Below are 18,248 nucleotides of genomic sequence, written 5' to 3'. Positions count from 1 at the left end.
TGAGCAGCATCCTGTTGGGCAAGAGGGTTTCCTTTAGCAGCAAGGGGCAGCCCAGAGCAGGCAGTGTTGTAATAACCCAGTTCGCCAGCTCTTGTGCTCCACCAGTCCCCACTTCTCATCCAGCTTTGAATTCTGCTTTGAATTTGATTTCTTCATATTATGGAACCAAGGAATAGATTTCAATGTGGAAAATATATCTGTTGACCTAGCTTTGTTTAGTATCCTCAATTAGTAAGAAAAAAGTTGCTTCAAGTTACAAAGCTGGCTGGTTGGCTTTGAAGTTTAGATTTTACTTGGTGCTGGGGTAGGTCTAACAGAAAGACCCTAAAGAAAGGCACTATATGAATAATAGAAATTAAACTCTGATTCAAGTTTCCTAAAGATTCTAAGAAATCTGTGATTATGGTAGAAGTAATGCTGGTGGCATTTGCTCAGTTCTGAAATTCCAAACATATTTGATAATGTCTGCAGTATGTGTTTTTATGATCCTTTAGCATTACAGTAGCTTAAAATGTACTGAAAGTGTAAACTACTTGCCAGTGTGCTTTTGTTCTTGCATGAATTTAATTTAAAAGATAATTGAATTGTTTTATCAGCCTTTTACATGTCAGCCCAGTGCCACCCTCTTCTCCCCCCCTCTAACAACATTGACAAACCCAAGGCATCTGAAATCTTTATTTTTCTGTATTGTTCTCTTCTCTTGTGTTTCAGATAGGGTATAGAGGTGACTGTGTTTTCTGTTGAGCATTAAATATGCTGCCACAGTGGGAAAGAAGCAGATGATAAGCAAAGAGCCAGCCTGTTCAGATGGTTCCTGCAGGGGCTGCCCTGTGCAAATGAAGGAGGAAATGCCATATAGCAGCAAAGCTCCGAAACAAAGTAGAGCATGCTGACTCTTTGCAAAGTTATCTGCCTTTATTACACTGGCAAATGAAAGCCCAAAATGTGCAGCTGAATCTGCAAGCTTCACGACATGGGCAGTTCTCCTGGAAATGCTGCCTAGGAAAGTAAGATCCATTTTTTAAGTGCAAAACGCTGATGTTTTAAAGAAAAATAAGAAGTGCCAGCCTGTGTTATTTAATAAACCTGAATATCTATCAAAACTTCATGACATCCCTTTGACCAGAGGACCAGATTCACACACAGCATATGAACCGAACGAAGTGCTGTGGTCCTGGCAGTCACTCTCCTCGGGCAGCAGAGCTCCTTCACTGCTAGCTCTGGGTCCAAGAGCTATATCCAGTGCTGCTCCAGTGCTGCTTGCCTTAGCAAGCCTCTTCTGGTTCCAGTGCACCTGTTGGACTCTTTTTGGGAGAGGCCTTCTAATGCTCGTCATTGTTTCCATGAACTTACAGAGTTGCATCAAGCCACCTCTGGGGATTTGGGAGGGTGGGTTTTCTCTAAAGAATATTATTTATAATACAAAGCAGCCTCTGCTCCAGTCATTTGTGGCAACATGGCTGCTGAGGAGGTAAGAATTGTCTTCTGATGGTCTGTGGATGGGGCAATTGGTTAAATAGCTTTGGCCATGTCCGTATGTAATGCAGGGGCATGCAGATAACTGGAACATATGGGATTAGGCATACAGGAATGCTTCTCTTGAGAGTAGAAGCATAGAATCATAGAATAGTTAGGGTTGGAAAGGACCTTAAGATCATCAACTTCCAACCCCCCTGCCATGGGCAGGGACACCTCGCTCTAAACCATATCACCCAAGGCCTCGTCCATTCTGGCCTTGAACACTGCCAGGAATGGAGCATTCACGACCTCCCTGGGCAACCCATTTCAGTGCCGCACCACCCTAACAGGAAAGAACTTCCTCCTTATATCCAATCTAAACTTCCCCTGTTTAAATTTTAACCTGTTACCCCTTGTCCTATCACTACAGTCCCTAATGAAGAGCTCCTCCCCAGCATCCCTATAGGCCCCCTTCAAATACTGGAAGGCTGCTATGAGGTCTCCATCAGCCTTCTCTTCTCTAGGCTGAACAGCCCCAACTTTCTCAGCCTATCTTCATATGGGAGGTGCTCCAGTCCCCTGATCATTCTCGTGGCTCTGGACTTGATCCAACAGTTGCATGTCCTTTTTATGGTGAGGACACCAGAACTGTACACAATACTCCAAGTTAGGTCTCACGACAGCAGAATAAAGGGGCAGGATAACCTCCTTCAACCTGCTGGTCACACTCCTTTTGATGCAGCCCAGGATACGGTTGGCTTTCTGGGCTGCAAGCGCACAATGAAGCCGGCTCATGTTCATTTTCCCATCGACCAGCACCCCCAAGTCTTTCTCTGCAGGGCTGCTCTGAATCTCTTCTCTGCCCAGCATGTAGCTGTGTCTGGGATTGCTCTGACCCAGGTGTAGGATCTTGCACTTGGCATGGTTAAACTTTATGAGGTTGGCATCAGCCCACCTCACAACCGTGTCAAGGTCCCTCTGGATGACATTCCTTCCCTCCAGCGTATCAACCGAACCACACAGCTTGGTGTCATCAGCAAACTTGCTGAGGGCACACTCAATCCCACTGTCCATGTCAGCGATGAAGATGTTAAACAAGACCAGTCCCAACACTGATCCCTGAGGGACACCACTCGTTACTGGTCTCCATCTGGACACTGAGCCATTGACCACAACTCTTTGTGTGCGGCCATCCAGCCAGTTCTTTATCCACCGAGTGGTCCATCCATCAAGTTGATGTCTCTCCAATTTAGAGACAAGAATGTCGTGTGGGACAGTGGCGAACGCTTTACACAAATCCAGGTAGATGATATCAGCTGCTCTACCACTGTACATCAGTTCTGTAGCCCCATCTTAGAAGGCCACCAAATTAGTCAAGCAGGATTTGCCCTTAATGAAGCCATGCTGGCTGTCACCAAGCACCTTGTTGTTTTTCATGTGCCTTAGCATGCCTTCCAGGAGAATCTGCTCCAAGATTTTGCCAGGCACAGAGGTGAGACTGACTGGCCTGTAATTGCCCAGGTTATCCATTTTCCCTTTCTTGAAAATGGGGGTTATATTTCCCTTTTTCCAGTCGTTGGGAACATCACCTGACTGCCATGATCTTTCAAATATGATGGCCAGTGGCTTAGCAACTTCATTTGCCAGCTCCTTCAGGACCCGCGGATGGATTTCATCAGGACCTATGGACTTGTGCACGTTCAGATTTTTAAGGTAGTCTCGAACCAATTCCTCTCCTACAGTGGTCCCAAGGTCTTCATTCTCACAGTCCCTGCGTGTGCCTTCCAAGACTTGTGTGGTGTGGGCAGAGCCTTTGCCAGTGAAGACTGAGGTAAAGAAGTCATTCAGAACCTCAGCCTTCTCCAAATCCTGTGTAGCTAGTTCACCCGAGAGCTTCCTGAGGGGGCCTACGTTCTTCCTAATCTGTTTTTTTTATTTGCTATGTACCTGTAGAATCCCTTCCTGTTATCCTTAATATCCCTAGCCAAGTTTAATTCTAACTGGTCCTTAGCTTTCCTAACGTGGTCCCTAGCTTCCTGGACAACATCCCTGTACTCTTCCCAGGCCTCCTGTCCTTGCTTCCATTTTCTAGTGTAGTAGAAAACAGTAGAAATGCTGTTGCATGGAATTCTTGGATACTTTATAAGATAGTTTCTGTTACAACTAGAAGATGACAGTGTGACTTTTCAGGATCTTTCAAGACAGAAAAAGAAGCCTGTGTGTTTACTGGGATTTTGCACTTCGATGCTATTGATTTTAATTAATTATGAATGTGAATTCATCAATTAGCAGTGTAGAATACAGTGTCTATAGAATGATGCTTTGATGGCCTCTCCCTCTGTAATAACAGGCACCTCTTATTAGCACGAGAATAAGGTGCTTGCAAGAGGAAATGGTGGAAAGAAAGATGCTCTGGAGTTTTAAATTTGAAGTGAAAAAAAGGAAATCAGGTTTTTATTGCTTCCACAGAAGAAAATGGTATAGACGTATGAGGTATTCTTTTCCATTTTGTCATGGTTTCTATTTTGTCGATCTAGCCCTTCTGGGTAACTGCCCACAGTTTACATACTGGGCATGATGTGCTGTGGTATGGAATACCCCTTTGGCTATTTTGGGTCAGGTGTCCTGTCTCTGCTTCCTCCCAGCTTCCCCTCCTCCCTGGTAGAGCATGAGACTCAGAAAGGCCTTGATCAGAGTAAACAAGTAATCTCAAGGGTACCCAAAGGCATTCAAAACCTTCAGAACTCTCAAATGATGCTGTAAATAGTCTGGTGGGGGAGCTGGAAATGTAAGGGAATGTCTCCTTCATAGGTTAACTACCCAAGGAGGAGAAAAAAATGTGTAATTGCTAAATACTTCCATTATATGCCTCCCAAAGTATAGAGGTGATGACCACACTGGGAATGCAAGCCAGATCAGTTTCATGTTCAACAAGTCTTTTGTATTACAAGTAATTACCACAAAGTACAGTGAAAAAAGAACCTTAGCCCAAGTCTCCCAGCCAATAAACACAAAACCAGCAAATACAGGCTGTAAGTAAGGTACGACATGCTGAAACTGATATCAAGAGCAACAACTTTGAGAGCCAATAAATCAGCATTGTGACGAGTGACTATTAACCTGAAACAATGAAAGTTTACCACAAATACGATTAGACACACTCCGGTCAGATCTGTCTTTATCTCAATCCTTCATGCCCCACATTGGGCGCCACAAAAAACTGTCACGGTTTAAGCCCAGCCGGTAACTCAGAACCATGCAGCTGTTCTCACTCTCCCCCTCTCCCTTCTTCCTCCCCCCACTTGTGGAGGGATGGGGAGGAGAACTGAAAGAACGTAACTCCCACAGGTTGAGATAAGAACAGTCCAGTAACTAAGTCATAACACAAATCCACTACTGCTACCACCAGTAATAATAATGATAAGGGAAATAACAAGGGAAGAGAATACAACAGCTCACCACCCACCGACCAATACCCAGCCTGACCCGAGCAGTGATCTAGCCCTCCCGGGTAACTGCCCCAGCTTATTTACTGGGCATGACATGCTGTGGTATAGAATATCCCTTTGGTTAGTTTGGGTCAGGTATCCTGTCTCTGCTTCTTCCCGGCTTCCCCTCCTCCTTGGCAGAGCATGAGACTCAGAAAGTCCTTGGTCAGAGTAAACATTACTTAGCAACAACTGAAAACGTTAGTGTTACCAGTGTTGTTCTCAGGATGGGAGTCAAAACCACATCACTGCACCAGCTACTAAGAAGGAGAAAAATTAATGTTACTGCTGAACCTAGGACACAGTTAAATGTTTCAGGTACAGCTTTTCAGCAAACAGAAAAGCAAAACTCAAAATACAAAGCAGCCCACTTGGCAGTTGCATGTTGGAAGCACATATTCACTCGCTTGTTTCAAGCGGTTCATGGTGGTGTCAGCATGATCCTTTCATTTTTCTTTCAGAAGAAGATTTACAAGTACAAGAAGGTGCTCAGTAACCCCAGCCGCTGGGAGGTGGTGTTGAAGGAGATCAGGTCACTGGTGGACATGGCGCTGACATCTCCACTTCAGGATGACTCCATTCACCAAGCACCACTGGAGATTGTCTCAAAGCTGTTCTCAGAGGTATGACCTCAGTAGTGCTCCTGCAAGACACTGTCCATTTAGATGAGAGACAAACAATTAAAAGTTTGTTGTGGATTTTGTTTTAACTTGGGCTTTCAAAATTCTGCCTTTGAGTCTGCTTCTGACTTCTGCTGACTTGAGTGGAATTTGTAATTGCTGGGGAGAAGGAGAATTTGACACTTAATAGGTAGATTTCTAGAAACAAAACAAAACACATTTCTCTTGAGGCTTTTTGTTTGTTTTTGTTGATTGTTTGTGATAAATTTATCATGGGTCTGATTCAGGTCTTATTTCAAATCAGTGACAAACCTCCCTTGGACTTCCATTATGTTTTTTTCCATGACTGATAATTCTTGTAACAATAATGTATATACCAATAAATTTATTATGCAGCTATTTATTGTTACCAGTTCTGTAAAAAAAAAATAAATTATTCTTCAGAGGTTCAGTGGTATCTATCCTCCTTTTATAGCATCTATTTTAAATAATTAACTTTTCATGGACAGGAAATGTAATGCCAAGCAGGTTTTTCATGTCAGTTCTGATGTACAAAGATTTGTGATAGCAAAAATGCTGCTAGCTGCTTTTCTTGCAGTAGGCAAAGATCTTATCAACTCACAACTCTCTGAATGGATCATGCTGTTGAGAAAGCCAAAAGCAATCTCTTTTACTCAGGTGGTAGCATAGGTGACTTCCAGTAAATTTATTGGCTTTCACTGGTTCTATGATTGAAGAAGGAATTTCAGAAAAACTGCAGCAGTTAGTTTGCCAACAAGTAGTATGCAACACAACAATCCTATTATTAATTTTTGTAGAAACAAACAAAAAAACCACACAAAAAATAAAACACACAAAAAAATACAGCCTGTTGTAAGAAAACATTTTTGAGAAATGTATTGATGGCTTCAGTTTTCCAAATGATTGAGACCTACTCTGGCATCCTGGTGTTTGTACACTCAGCTTTCATGGCTGGGGTGACTTGGATCTCAGTGTGCTGAAGGATAAATGGAAGCTTGCACAAGGCCTCATATCAGAGAGTATACCACCTTCTTTAAGAGAATGATTTCAAGGCAATGATTTTTATTATGAAAATAAGAAGTTGCAGTCTTGAGCTTTTCTGCTTGCATCTGGTGGTAGCCAAGAGGACTGTGTCTGCTGATGTGCCAACCGAGAGTACTCTTTGCTCAGTCATTTCTTCAATTCTTTCAGAACAACTTAACCTCTCAAGACCATGAGAACATTATTGTGGTGAGTATCTTTCTGACAAAATCCAAGGACAAATCTGTATTGTTTGTTAATGCTTCTGTTAATGCTTGCCTCTGCCCCAGTGAAGCAGGCAAATATGAAAATGTTTCCACCAATGCTGGTGAACTTAAGCAGGATTGCACTCATTATTTGTTCTACTGGGATTTGTGTGGTTTTGTCATTTCTCTTTTCTTGTTTCATAGATGAGTAACAATAACATTTCCTTGTCAAGAACAGCATGTTGAGGGTTAATGGCCTCCTTACTAGGCTACACAGTGCAATGTTCACATCTATATATGTACCTGAAATAGTCAAAAAACATAATCTCCAGACTTGCCCTATAAAACCCTTAGGCTTAGTAGTTTTCTGAGGGGCTAATGCTACCATATACAGAATGTCTCCATTGCTGATGGTATGTGAGCAAATGATTGTTTTTGTAAGTGTGGCTATGTGTATGTGTCACTGCAGTTTAACCCCCTGCTTACTTGATTTATAAACATATCTTCCTCAACTTTTTTCTTTAGTTTGCATTTATTTAGACATAGAAATAAGTGAATCAAATGGCATCTCTTTGTGCAACAAAATATAAAGTCTCAACAATTTATCAAAAAGGTGGAACTTGGTTCCCCATCACTGTAATTTAATTTCAGTCACTGGCAATTTCCAGATTTACCCAGTAATCTAATATAGAATCTCACCACCACCTGATCTTATCACATCCCTGTGACACTTTCTGCAAAATGACAAGGTGGCATGTAGCTGCCAGTAGGTGTGACTGCTGCTTGATATACCATTTTAGCTAGAATCAGCCACTGAGATAAGTTTCTGAAGTGATATTTACTTCTCTTTGAGATCTGCTGCAGCTTTCATTTTACCCTAGTGCCAAGGGCAATTCAGGCCTCAGATGCAACTACTTGTTTTGGGGGAAGGATTTTTTAATAAAAGATGCAAGGTGGCCCTGTTGTGAACAGGAAAGTTGGACTAGGTGGACTTAAGGAGACAAGAGGGAGGGCAAAAACACAAAGCAGGCTGCCTTAGTAAAACTCCTGATGCCATTCAGATAAAATATCTGGTGTTCACTTGCTTAATACAGTGTCCTAGCCACTGTATTTAGAGTGTTATTTTTAAATGGGTACTTGGAATCCCTTTAGCTCAAGACTTGAAAAGCCAGAAGGCAGTATCACATAGAGAGAATATATTATTCTAGTTCCATTTTCTAATTTACCAAGGAAATAAGAACCACATAAGTTCATTACACCCTCAGTGGCAGGTATGAGCTCTAATGTATTTACTGAGCGTAAGCACACTGGCTTGTGTAGCAACAGAGAAGGAATGGTTGATCTCAACTTGCAAAAAGTTAGATGCTTGATTTTGATAAATAGGGTCCACCAAGGTAAGAACAGTGCTATGGTACTTGTAGTGACTTATTTCTCACAAAAAGAGCTTGAACTCTTTCATAAAGGATGTAAGGATGTGTGTGGCTTTGTTTTTTTTTCTTTTGGGGAGATGTTGTAACTGAAACAGGGAGTCTGATTCATCCTTGCTGTATTACATCCTGAAACAATTGGACTGCTCCTGTTTTTATTTGAACCATTATAAAAATTGTGCTTCTTTTGTTGTGTGTTATATATTACACTGATACAGTTAAAGGCAAAATTTCACAAAGGATGCATAGCAAAGGTGTGCTTGAGTTTACATGCAAAATAAACACACATGCAAAATAAACACACATGCAAAATAAACACACAGCCCATCTCTAATTTCTCTATTGGTGCTTTTGTCATTCCTTTTTAAAAGTGAGCTGCTTTTTTTTCCCTCAAGCAAAATATTTCCCTGCAAGATGCTTACTCCAGTTGCAATCCTCTAAATTGTTCTCTCTCTTTCTTTCTTTTTAAAGGCAACTGCACCTCTGCTGGAAAACAACCATCCTCCTCCTGACCTCTGTGAATTCTTCTGCAAGGTATCAGAACAGCTTTGCTTTCTGAAACAATTGTCTATGAATGTAGTTTTTTTAGGGGGTGGTTGTTTTTTTTTCCTATAGTGCTTTACCTCATGCCCAAATTGATTTCAGTTTTTGGTCGACAACCAAATGGTTAACAGCACCATTATGATAAATAGATCCATATGCTTCATGCATTGGACTGCATAGTCATGATGACCCATTTACTTTTAAAACTGCTGGCAAGTTTTAAAAGGGGTAGAAGTCTCAAAAATTCTACATTTCAGTGAGCTTTGTGGAGAAAGGAACTCATGTAGTTCATAAGCTCCCATGGCAATCTTCCATTAGATGCCAGCAAATACACAGGAAGAAGCAGCGTTAAAAGTAGCCTAATCCCAGTAAAGATTAATTTAGCCCTTGGATCTTGTTAATTTTGGAGTAATCCATGCATGAGGTGTGAAACCAGGGGAAATCCCTTTTCATGATTTCTGCAGCTCACAAAACGACTTGTTACTTATTACAGCACTGCCGAGAGTGCCCGCGGTCCATGGTTGTGATAGAAGTATTCACACCAGCGGTACAGAGGATTCTCAAACACAACGTGGTGAGTGCACATGTTACAGGAACTTGGTTAGCTTGGAGAAGTTTGTCCTGGGTTCAGCTGTAAGTTATTTTTCTCCTTAGTAGCTGATGCAGTGTTGTGTTTTGGCTTTAGTCTGAGAACAATGCTGATAACACACCAATGTTTTTAGTTGTTAATAAGAAATGCTTACTCCAATCAAGGACTTTTCAGTATCATGCTCTGCCAGGGAGGAGGGGAAGCCAGGAGGAAGCAGAGACAGGACAACTGACCCAAACCAGCAGAAGGGTTATTCCATGCCACAGTACATCATGCCTAGTATATAAACTAGGGGAGTCACCCAGAAGGCCCAGATTGCTGCTCAGGTCTGGCTGGGTATCAGTGAGCAGGTGGTAAGCAATTGCATTGTGCATCACTTGTTTATTGTGTATTTTTTTTCCTTTTCCTCTTTTAATTTTATATTCTCTCCCCTTATTATTTCCCTTATCATTATTATTATTGGTGGTGGTAGTAGTAGTTTTGTATTATACCTCAGTTACTGGAGTGTTCTTATCTCAACCCATGGGATTTACATTCCTTCAATTCTCCTCCCCATCCCTCCAGGAGCAGGGGGGGAGAAGAGGGAGGAGTGAGAGAGTGGCTGTGTGGTTCTCAGTTACCAGCTGGGCTTAAACTACGACAGATGATTTTAATTGCAATGTCAACTGTGGAATCACTCACAGTTCCTTTGCTGGATAAACTTACCAGGGAGCCATTCAGTGCTAGCAAAGAGTGACACTTAGACTTGAAGATGTGGTTCTGCCTAGGCATTTTTGGTAATTTTCTGTAGCTGTAAAACCTTTGAGATGTTTATATAAGTTGTGCTATAGAAGTGCCTGAAACCAAAATAAATAACAAGGTTTCAGTGATTTGGGAGTGTATCCTCCCTTTTACAGACCTCCAGTTTGTTACCCCTTGTGGCATTTCTTTAAATTTCAGTTGCCATTTATTTTTTCAGGATGACTCTTCTTCCACAGCCAGCTGCTTGAGAGATAACTGGGAGGGCTTATTTGTCCTCAGTGGTCCTTGTTCATCACTTTAAATTTATCTTTGTAGTTCAATAACACCTGTATAATAAGGTTACACCTGTGTAAATGTGAAGAAACGTGCTGGAACACTTTTACATCTAAAAATATCAGGTGATGTGAGGAGATGCAGGATTTTAGTTAGCAGGTGCTTTTCTGACTGGAGGATTTGAAGAAAGTGAGCTCACCTGTCAAATTTTCATTGTAGCTGGAATAAAACCCCTGGAGAAAGAACTGGTCTCTAGTTTTATACTTGATCACTTATTGATTGCATGTCATAAACATTTTCTCAAAATCCAGAATAGATAGAATTTAAAAGATGGAAGTAAAAAATTAGTTTTAGCTGCATTTAAAAAAACCTTGGAGTTATGAGTGTAAGCAAATTTGCAAGACAATAAAAATTTCAAAATAAAGGTGTAAAGTGAAGTGTATAAAAGAAATGTAAGTGCAGATGGGGTTTTGTTTTGTTTCATTAAACGTGTCTTTTGTTTCAAGGTGGATATAGGGGAAAGAGGAGAATTGGCAAGCATGCCATTATTAGTGGGAAGAATGTTACTTCAGCACGGAGTGATACTGTGCTCTTGAAGCTGTCAGCAAATACAAAGTGAATTTGGTTGTGTTTATTTCTTTTGAAAACCCACAGTTTTGATGTCCATTGCAGCCATGTTTCACTATCTTCACTGAGTCTCTACTTTTTGGATAGGATTTTGGGAAGTGCCCTCTGTTGCGGCTGTTTACTCAGGAGTATATTCTGGCTTTGAATGAGCTGAATGCTGGAATGGAAGTGGTGAAGAATTTTATTCATAGGTTAGTTACATTTAATTTATGGTGTATTTCCAGTCCTATTTACATGCTGGGCTTAAACCACGACACTGTTACTTCTCACACCCCTGCTCATCTCTTCTTGTTGTTAAGAGTAGTTGGTGCTTTTTGGTACTGGCAAACAGCAAATAAATTAGAAGAGTCCATAAGGCAGTATTGCTGAAGTTTCTTTTTTACTGTTTTATTTTTTATTTTAAAACTAATTCTCAAAATATGGGTTGTGTTTTCTGCCTAGTTACACATTGGAAGCAAATGAACTTGGCTGTGTGTACATTCTTTTTATGCATTTAGACTCAGAGCCTCTCCAAAGAGATTCCCATTAACTTGAGATCACATAATGCTCAGTCATGGTGAAATTTTGGGCGGGACTGTAGAGATACATTTCATAAACAAGGCCATTGGGTAAGGATTTACAGGGTTAAAATAACTCCGTTATGGACCTTCTGAAGTTTCCCAAGGCAGTCTATCCAGTTCTGGCATCCCATTCTGTCTGACTGCTTTTGCCCACAGAAATCCTTACAATTATTTCACCTTGGGTTTTGTTTTTCAGCATGCATGGTCCAACTGGACAATGCCCCCATCCCAGAGTCCTGCCAAATATTGTAGCTGTCTGCTTAGCAGCCATTTATTCATGTTATGAGGAATTTATCAACAGGTCAGTATGAATTCCCAGTTGACTGCATGTTACTCACTTCCAAACGCATGGCATCTGTAAACAAGATCAGTGTGAGCATGGGTGTGGGTATGTGAGAGCGTGTCTTTTCATTGCTAACATTACATGTGGGAGTTCTGGTCAATCACATGCATGGTTTTGGAGATATGTAATTATATTTCAAGCTCTGTGCTTGAAAACCTGAAAGATGCTGAACCTTCATTCACTTGTACTCACTGCAGTATGTTTTGGGACAGTGAGCATGACAATCTTTTATTGCACACCTTTAGCTCCCATGATTGAAAATGGGGACAGTGCTGGTGCTGCAAGGATCTCAGCAGTTACTGCAAGCTGCAGTAACTTCCAGGATGAAGTTCAACAGCCAGATGTTCAACAGACCAGCATGCTGATCTTGACCACTGTTGAGATATTTCTCTAAGGCAGACTGCAGCCATAACCATCCTTTTCAGGCCAGCAGCAGATGAAAGTGCTCAATAAGAGTCTTTGTGAAGTAAGCACTACCTAGAGCAGTGTCCAGTTTGCTCCCTTTCTGGCACATGAAGTGTATGTTACACCTAAGGCAAAGGGAAAGGTGAGATCTTGAAGGAGGGGTGGTGTGAAATCCCTGTGTATCTACAGCTTTGAATGTGAGCTGGTTTCACAATGCTGTCTCCATTATTGTGGAAAATTTGATTCTTGACTTACCACAAAATAGATGACACAGGTCTTGACACACAAGCCAGTTTCCAGTAGACACTAAGGGTTCCCCTCTGCTATGTTTTCTGTTTGTTTATGCCTCTCTGACTTTCCTTATTGTAGAGCATGGACAGGGGTTGCTTAATGTCTAACAAAAATTCCAGACACAAGGGCTGCAGACAAATGTCTGGGCAAGTACTGTAGACAGATACATACTTGGACATGGATTCTGTTACAGCTTTGCACAATTTGGATGGGAAAGTTCACCTTTATACTAAACTGGCATGTCAATTAGAGTAATGAAAAGCTTGAATCTTTGTAGAACAGGGGCTGCAGAACAGTCCTATTGGAGCCTTTTAATATTTTTAATTTATTTCAGTAATTCAATTACATGGAAGAAAGCAATTCAGTGGTCTGGGGTGAAATGCAGTGGGAAATTGCAAAAGATCTTGGCTTCTCAGTGTTGAACTCTCTCTCCTGCTCTCTGCTGCTATGTCTGTCTATTGAAATTATTTGTTTATATTTTAAATACAGTCAAGACAATTCACCAAGCCTGAAGGAAATCAGGAATGGCTGCCAGCAGCAATGTGACCGAAAGCCTAATCTGCCACTCTGCCTTCTTCAAACAAATCCTGACCTGGTCTCTCAAGAGGCCATTTTGACTGAATCCTGTCTCAAACCAGTTATTGTCACTTCAAATGAAATTCACGTGGAAGTGGAGTACAACAACACAGCCAATCAGAAGATGATAGCCAATGTTGGCAATGACAGTGAGCCCAACCTGATTGACTGCTTGATGGTCAGTCCTACCTGCAGCACCATGAGCATTGAGCTGAGTGCCCAGGCAGACAGGATCCTTGGCTGTTATGTTGAAATACTCAAGATGCTGTGAGTAACTATTCTAAACAGTTTTTTTATCAATGTCATCTTAATAATGGGGGCTTTTCCCACAAACCTGTCATCTTCAACATCCGTGGCCAGCAAGCACATGGTTATAAATCTTAACTACAGCTCTGAAGAGTCCAGCCTTTGAAAGAGACATCTGGTGCTGCCAGTATGTTCTAAAAATAGCATTAGGAAGATGAAAATGGAAAGCTTATTTGTACAGTGAGCCTCAGGCATATTACAGAAGATGAAATGTTGTCGCCAGTGGTTTCTGGTTTGTTCTTGCCCATCAAAAAAAAAAGTCAACTTATCTCTAGAAAAAGACAGGCCTGTGCTAGGCTCAGTGCCTGTGCAGTGATAGGCAGTGCTGCTCCCCTAGCTTCAGCAGGAGTTGGATGAGGTCAGCATCTTGTCTTCCACTTAGGTGTTTTTCCTTCACATGTTTGTAGAAGTTTTATGACTTGTTTGGATTTACTTGTATTAGAGTGGAGCCTCTGTTTGTCAACCAGTTGCTTTGATTCAGCAGACCTGTATTAGTGAACAAATGATCAAATAGCCTTTACAAAATGATGGCTCCATGGTTTCCCAGGAAGCAAATCCTCTGAATATCTTGAAGAGGAATATAAAATAAAAAGTTCTTCAGGAAAAGCTTGTTTTTCTCCTAGATAAATAAATTAAAAGGAGAATACAAAATGTGGACTGCAGAATGGAAGCTTGTAATAGAAGTGTAGTAAAACAACCCCAGAACAACTCTGTTGACTTTGACAGCCAGCTCTGCTACTGAGTATGCCTTTGGGCAAAACTTTTATATATCTACATTAATTATTCTAAGCAATGGAGGATTTTGTGAAAGTTTTGTCCCACATTTAAATTTTTTTAAAGATATATAGTACCAATCTGTAACACAATTCTTTAAATCACTGCAGGGCTGGCTTACAAATACATCCATAACATCCACACACTCAGAACTGTAGACAGGATAGATGAATCTAAGATACTGTTCCTATTAGATTCTTGAGCAGGAAGTTGCTTGAAATCTAATTTTATGGGTTTGGCGTTTTGTGGGGGTGTTTTTGTTGTGGTTTTTGGTGGTAGGGTTTTTTTTGTTGTTTTTCTGTTTGTTGGTGTTTTTTTTTTTCCTGGCCTAGCCTAGCCTCTTCTGCCTTTAGAAAAGTTTTATAATTAAAGTTTTCTTCCTACTGGCATGTTCTGCAGCTCTTTTCTGTGGTGATACTACAGAACTGGTGCAACTCTCTTCAGATTGCCTTGCCAGAATACACAGTCTGCTTGAGAAGTCACAACCTATGAGAATACAGGATAGTTTCTAAGGCAGAGCCACTGACTTGTGTTCCCTTTCATTCCTATTCATCCTTTGATTTTCTTTGGACCTGAAAGCATTAATGCAGAAATGAGTTCTACTCCTTATTCTGCCACTGGCTTGCTGGGAGGCTTTAGATAAGTTGTTTCTTTTTGTGCCTCAGTTTCCTTATTTTTAAAATACAGGTAAAGATTTTCATTGTTGATTTTTAAACTCCTAAACCAGTGATAGAAAAGCATTGTAGAAGGGCTGGTACTTATTAACAAAAAGCAAGGTAATGCTGTTGCGATGCTTATTCCTTGCATGCTCAAATTCTTCTTGAAGAGTGGCTTTTAGGTGTCAGACTCAATATCATCATCAAAACAAGGGAGTCACCAACAATAATATCTTTTTTACATAATTAACTTAGGACGTCAGGGAATAATTTATTTGGGCAGATTTTAATTATTGAAAGTCTAGCAAATAAGGATTCTTAACAGTACCTTCAGCAGAGGACATTTTATTGTTCACTTAACTCCTACACAGCCCTCCTCTGGACTTGCTCCAACAGTCTTTCTTATGTTGAGAACACCAGAACTGCACATAGTACTCCAAGTGGGGTCTCACAAGAGCAGAGTAGAGGGGAAGAATCACCTCCTTCAACCTGCTGGTCACGCTCCTTTTGATGCAGCTCAGAATACAGTTGGCTTTCTGGGCTGAGAGCTCATGCTGCCACTCATGTTCAGTTTCTCATAAACCAACACACCTAAGTCCTTCTCCGCAGGGCTGCTCTGAATCACTTCTCCGCCCAACCTCTAGCTGTGAAATCTTTTGGTTCATCACATTAAATTAGAGGCTCTGAGAGCTGCTTAGTGCTGTCTTGCACCTACTTGCATGTTAATGTTTCCATGTATTAGAGAATTTCTTGTACAGCCAGACTTGTGCACAACTGTGGTAAGAGACATTTGCAGTAAAAGGAGATGTGTGTCCTCTTCCTTGGACTGGAACAGGCCTCCACTGCTCACAGATGGTGTGATAGCATCAAGAAACAGCAAATGCAAATTTGCCCAAGGAGCAAACTCTACCCTGGTCCCACAGACCCCAGAGAGGGGTCCAGGTGTTTGGGCATCTAAAAGGACCCTTTTCTGTTCTCAGCAGCCAGGACAGGGCCTTTCTAGGGCCTTTCTACACTTCTACCTTTTCTTCTGGAAAAACAAACAACTCCTGCTCAAAGGTGGCTGAACATGAAAAGACACCTTACAGTTTTGTAGAGAGCAGGTTTATGCCTTCTATGACATGGGGTCCAATGGAGCTTTTTCTCAGCCTGCCCTGTAGCCCTGAGTGAATTGCATCTTACAATTCAGAGGAGTTGGACCTAGAGCAAGGGAAAAAACAGATAAGATACAGTCCTGGGTTCAGCAGTTACAGTAAGTTTTCTCCTTCTTAGTAGCTGGTGCAGTGCTGTGGTTTTGACTTTCAGGATGGGAACAACGCTGATAAGATCAATGTTTTTAGTTGTTGCTAAGTAATGATAACTCCAACCAAGGACTTTCTGAGTCAGGGAGGAGGGGAAGCCAGGAGGAAGCAGAGACAGGACACCTGATCCAAACTAGACGAAGGGATATTCCATACCAAAGCATGTCATGCCCAGTATTTAAAAAGGGGGGAGTTACCCGGAAGGGCTAGATCACTGGTCAGGTCAGGCTGGGAGTTGGTTGGCAGGTGGTGAGCGGTTATATTCTCTTCCCTTGTTATTTCTCTTATCATTATTATTATTGGTAAGATAAAGACAGATCTGACCAGAGTGTGTCTAATTGTGTTTGATTAGTACTAAAGATTAGTAGTCATTTGTCACAATGCTGATTTATTGGCTCTCAAAGTTGTTGCTCTTGATCTTGGAGTTTCAGCATGTTGTACCTTACTTACAGATGGTATTTGCTGTTTTAATGTTTATCAGCTGGAGGGCCTGGGCTAAGGTTCTTGTTTCGCTGTACTTTGTGGTAATGACTTGTAATAAAGTAGACTCATTGATTATGAAACTGACCTGGCTTGCGTTCCCAGTCTGGTCATATAATGAAAGTGTTTAGCAGTTACACATTTTTTCCCCTCCTCAGGTGGTAAACCTATGAAGGAGATATTCCCTTACCTTCCCAGCACCCCCACCAGACTATTTACATCCTCATTTGAGAGTTCTGAAGGTTTTGAACAGCCTTTGGGTATCCTTGAGACCTGTCTGATTGTGATGGGGATCACCGTGTCAGCAAACATTACAGAGTGTGTTTTGACCACAGCCATTTTGTCTGATCTCAAAAGTAAAGCAAAATTGGGTTTGGGTCTTGTCTAGGGTTACATGACGATATAGGAGGACCAAGAGATTTTCCCCGAGGCTGGAAATTCATGAGTGGCAGGGTGTGGGGGATAGTATGAGCAAGTATCTAGGCCAGTGGACCCCTCCAGTGCTTTGGAACTTCACCAGTGAACAAGTGCAAAATCCAGAAACACTAGTAAAACATTCAAATGAGCTGTGTTGTCATCCTAGTCATACCAGAGAGGGACAAATCATGGCAGTGTGCTAGGGTTTGGCCTACACCTACAGAGCCCTGCTCAAAACTATCCAGCAACTTAAAAGGGAAAAAGATGATATAAAAAAGGAAAAAGGGAAAAAGGTTAATATAACCCCATTTTCAAGAAGGGGAAATTGAATGACCTAGGGAACTGCAGACCAGTCAATCTCATCGCTGTGCCTGGCAAAATCTTGGAGCAGATTTTCCTGGAAGGCATGCTAAGGCACATGAAAAACAACAAGGTGCTTCGTGACAGCCAGCATGGCTGCATTAAGGGCAAATCCTGCCTGACCAATTCGGTGGCCTTCTATGATGGGGCTATGGAACTGATGGACAGGGATAGAGCAGTTGACATCATCAACCTGGACTTGTGCAAAGCGTTCAACACTATCCCACATGACATCCTTGTCTCTAAATTGGAAAGATATCAATTTGATGGATGGACCACTCAGTGGATAAAGAACTGGCTGGATGGCTGCAAGCAAAGAGTCATGGTTACTGGCTCAATGTCTGGCTGGAGACCAGCAACGAGTGGTGTCCCTTAGGGATCAGTGTTGGGACTGGTCTTGTTCAACATTGTTGTTGGTGACATGGACAGTGGGATTGAGTGTGCCCTCAGCAAGTTTGCCAATGACACCAAGCTCTGTGGGTCAGTTGATATGCTGGAGGGAAGGAATGCCATCCAGAGGGTCCTTGACACACTTGTGTGGTTGGGAGATGCCAACCTTTTGAAGTTTAACCATGCAAACAGCTTGGGCAGAGAAGAGATTTAGAGCAGCCCTGCGGAGAAGGACTTGGGGGTATCGGTCTATGAGAAAATGAACATGAGCTGGCAGTGTGTGCTAGCAGCCCAGAAAGCCAACTATATCCTGGGCTGCATCAAAAGTAGCGTGACCAGCTGGTTGAAGGAGGTGATCCTGCCCCTCTGCTCTTGT

At 41.8% G+C, this 18,248-nt stretch overlaps 1 protein-coding gene across 1 annotated transcript in view; it reads left to right on the top strand.

Annotated features, from left to right (window-relative positions):
- Positions 1-13,747, top strand: part of LOC133224536 (C-Maf-inducing protein-like) — a 50,645-nt gene extending 36,898 nt beyond the window's left edge. Inside the window, exons 3-9 of the mRNA XM_061376068.1 lie at positions 5,408-5,569; positions 6,779-6,817; positions 8,712-8,774; positions 9,277-9,357; positions 11,101-11,204; positions 11,770-11,874; positions 13,102-13,747. Of these exons, the coding sequence (XP_061232052.1) occupies positions 5,408-5,569; positions 6,779-6,817; positions 8,712-8,774; positions 9,277-9,357; positions 11,101-11,204; positions 11,770-11,874; positions 13,102-13,459 (912 nt within the window). The 3' untranslated portion in view covers positions 13,460-13,747. The remainder of the gene's footprint in view (positions 1-5,407; positions 5,570-6,778; positions 6,818-8,711; positions 8,775-9,276; positions 9,358-11,100; positions 11,205-11,769; positions 11,875-13,101) is intronic.
- The last annotated feature ends 4,501 nt before the right edge of the window (positions 13,748-18,248 follow it).

Source organism: Neopsephotus bourkii, unplaced genomic scaffold (assembly GCF_033783945.1).
Source record: "Neopsephotus bourkii isolate Nb327-2 ecotype Australia unplaced genomic scaffold, CSIRO-AGI_Nbou_v1 NB_1702, whole genome shotgun sequence".
NCBI lineage: Eukaryota > Metazoa > Chordata > Aves > Psittaciformes > Psittacidae > Neopsephotus > Neopsephotus bourkii.
Note: the sequence above shows the minus strand (reverse complement) of the source record. Positions and strands in the feature narration are given on the sequence as shown.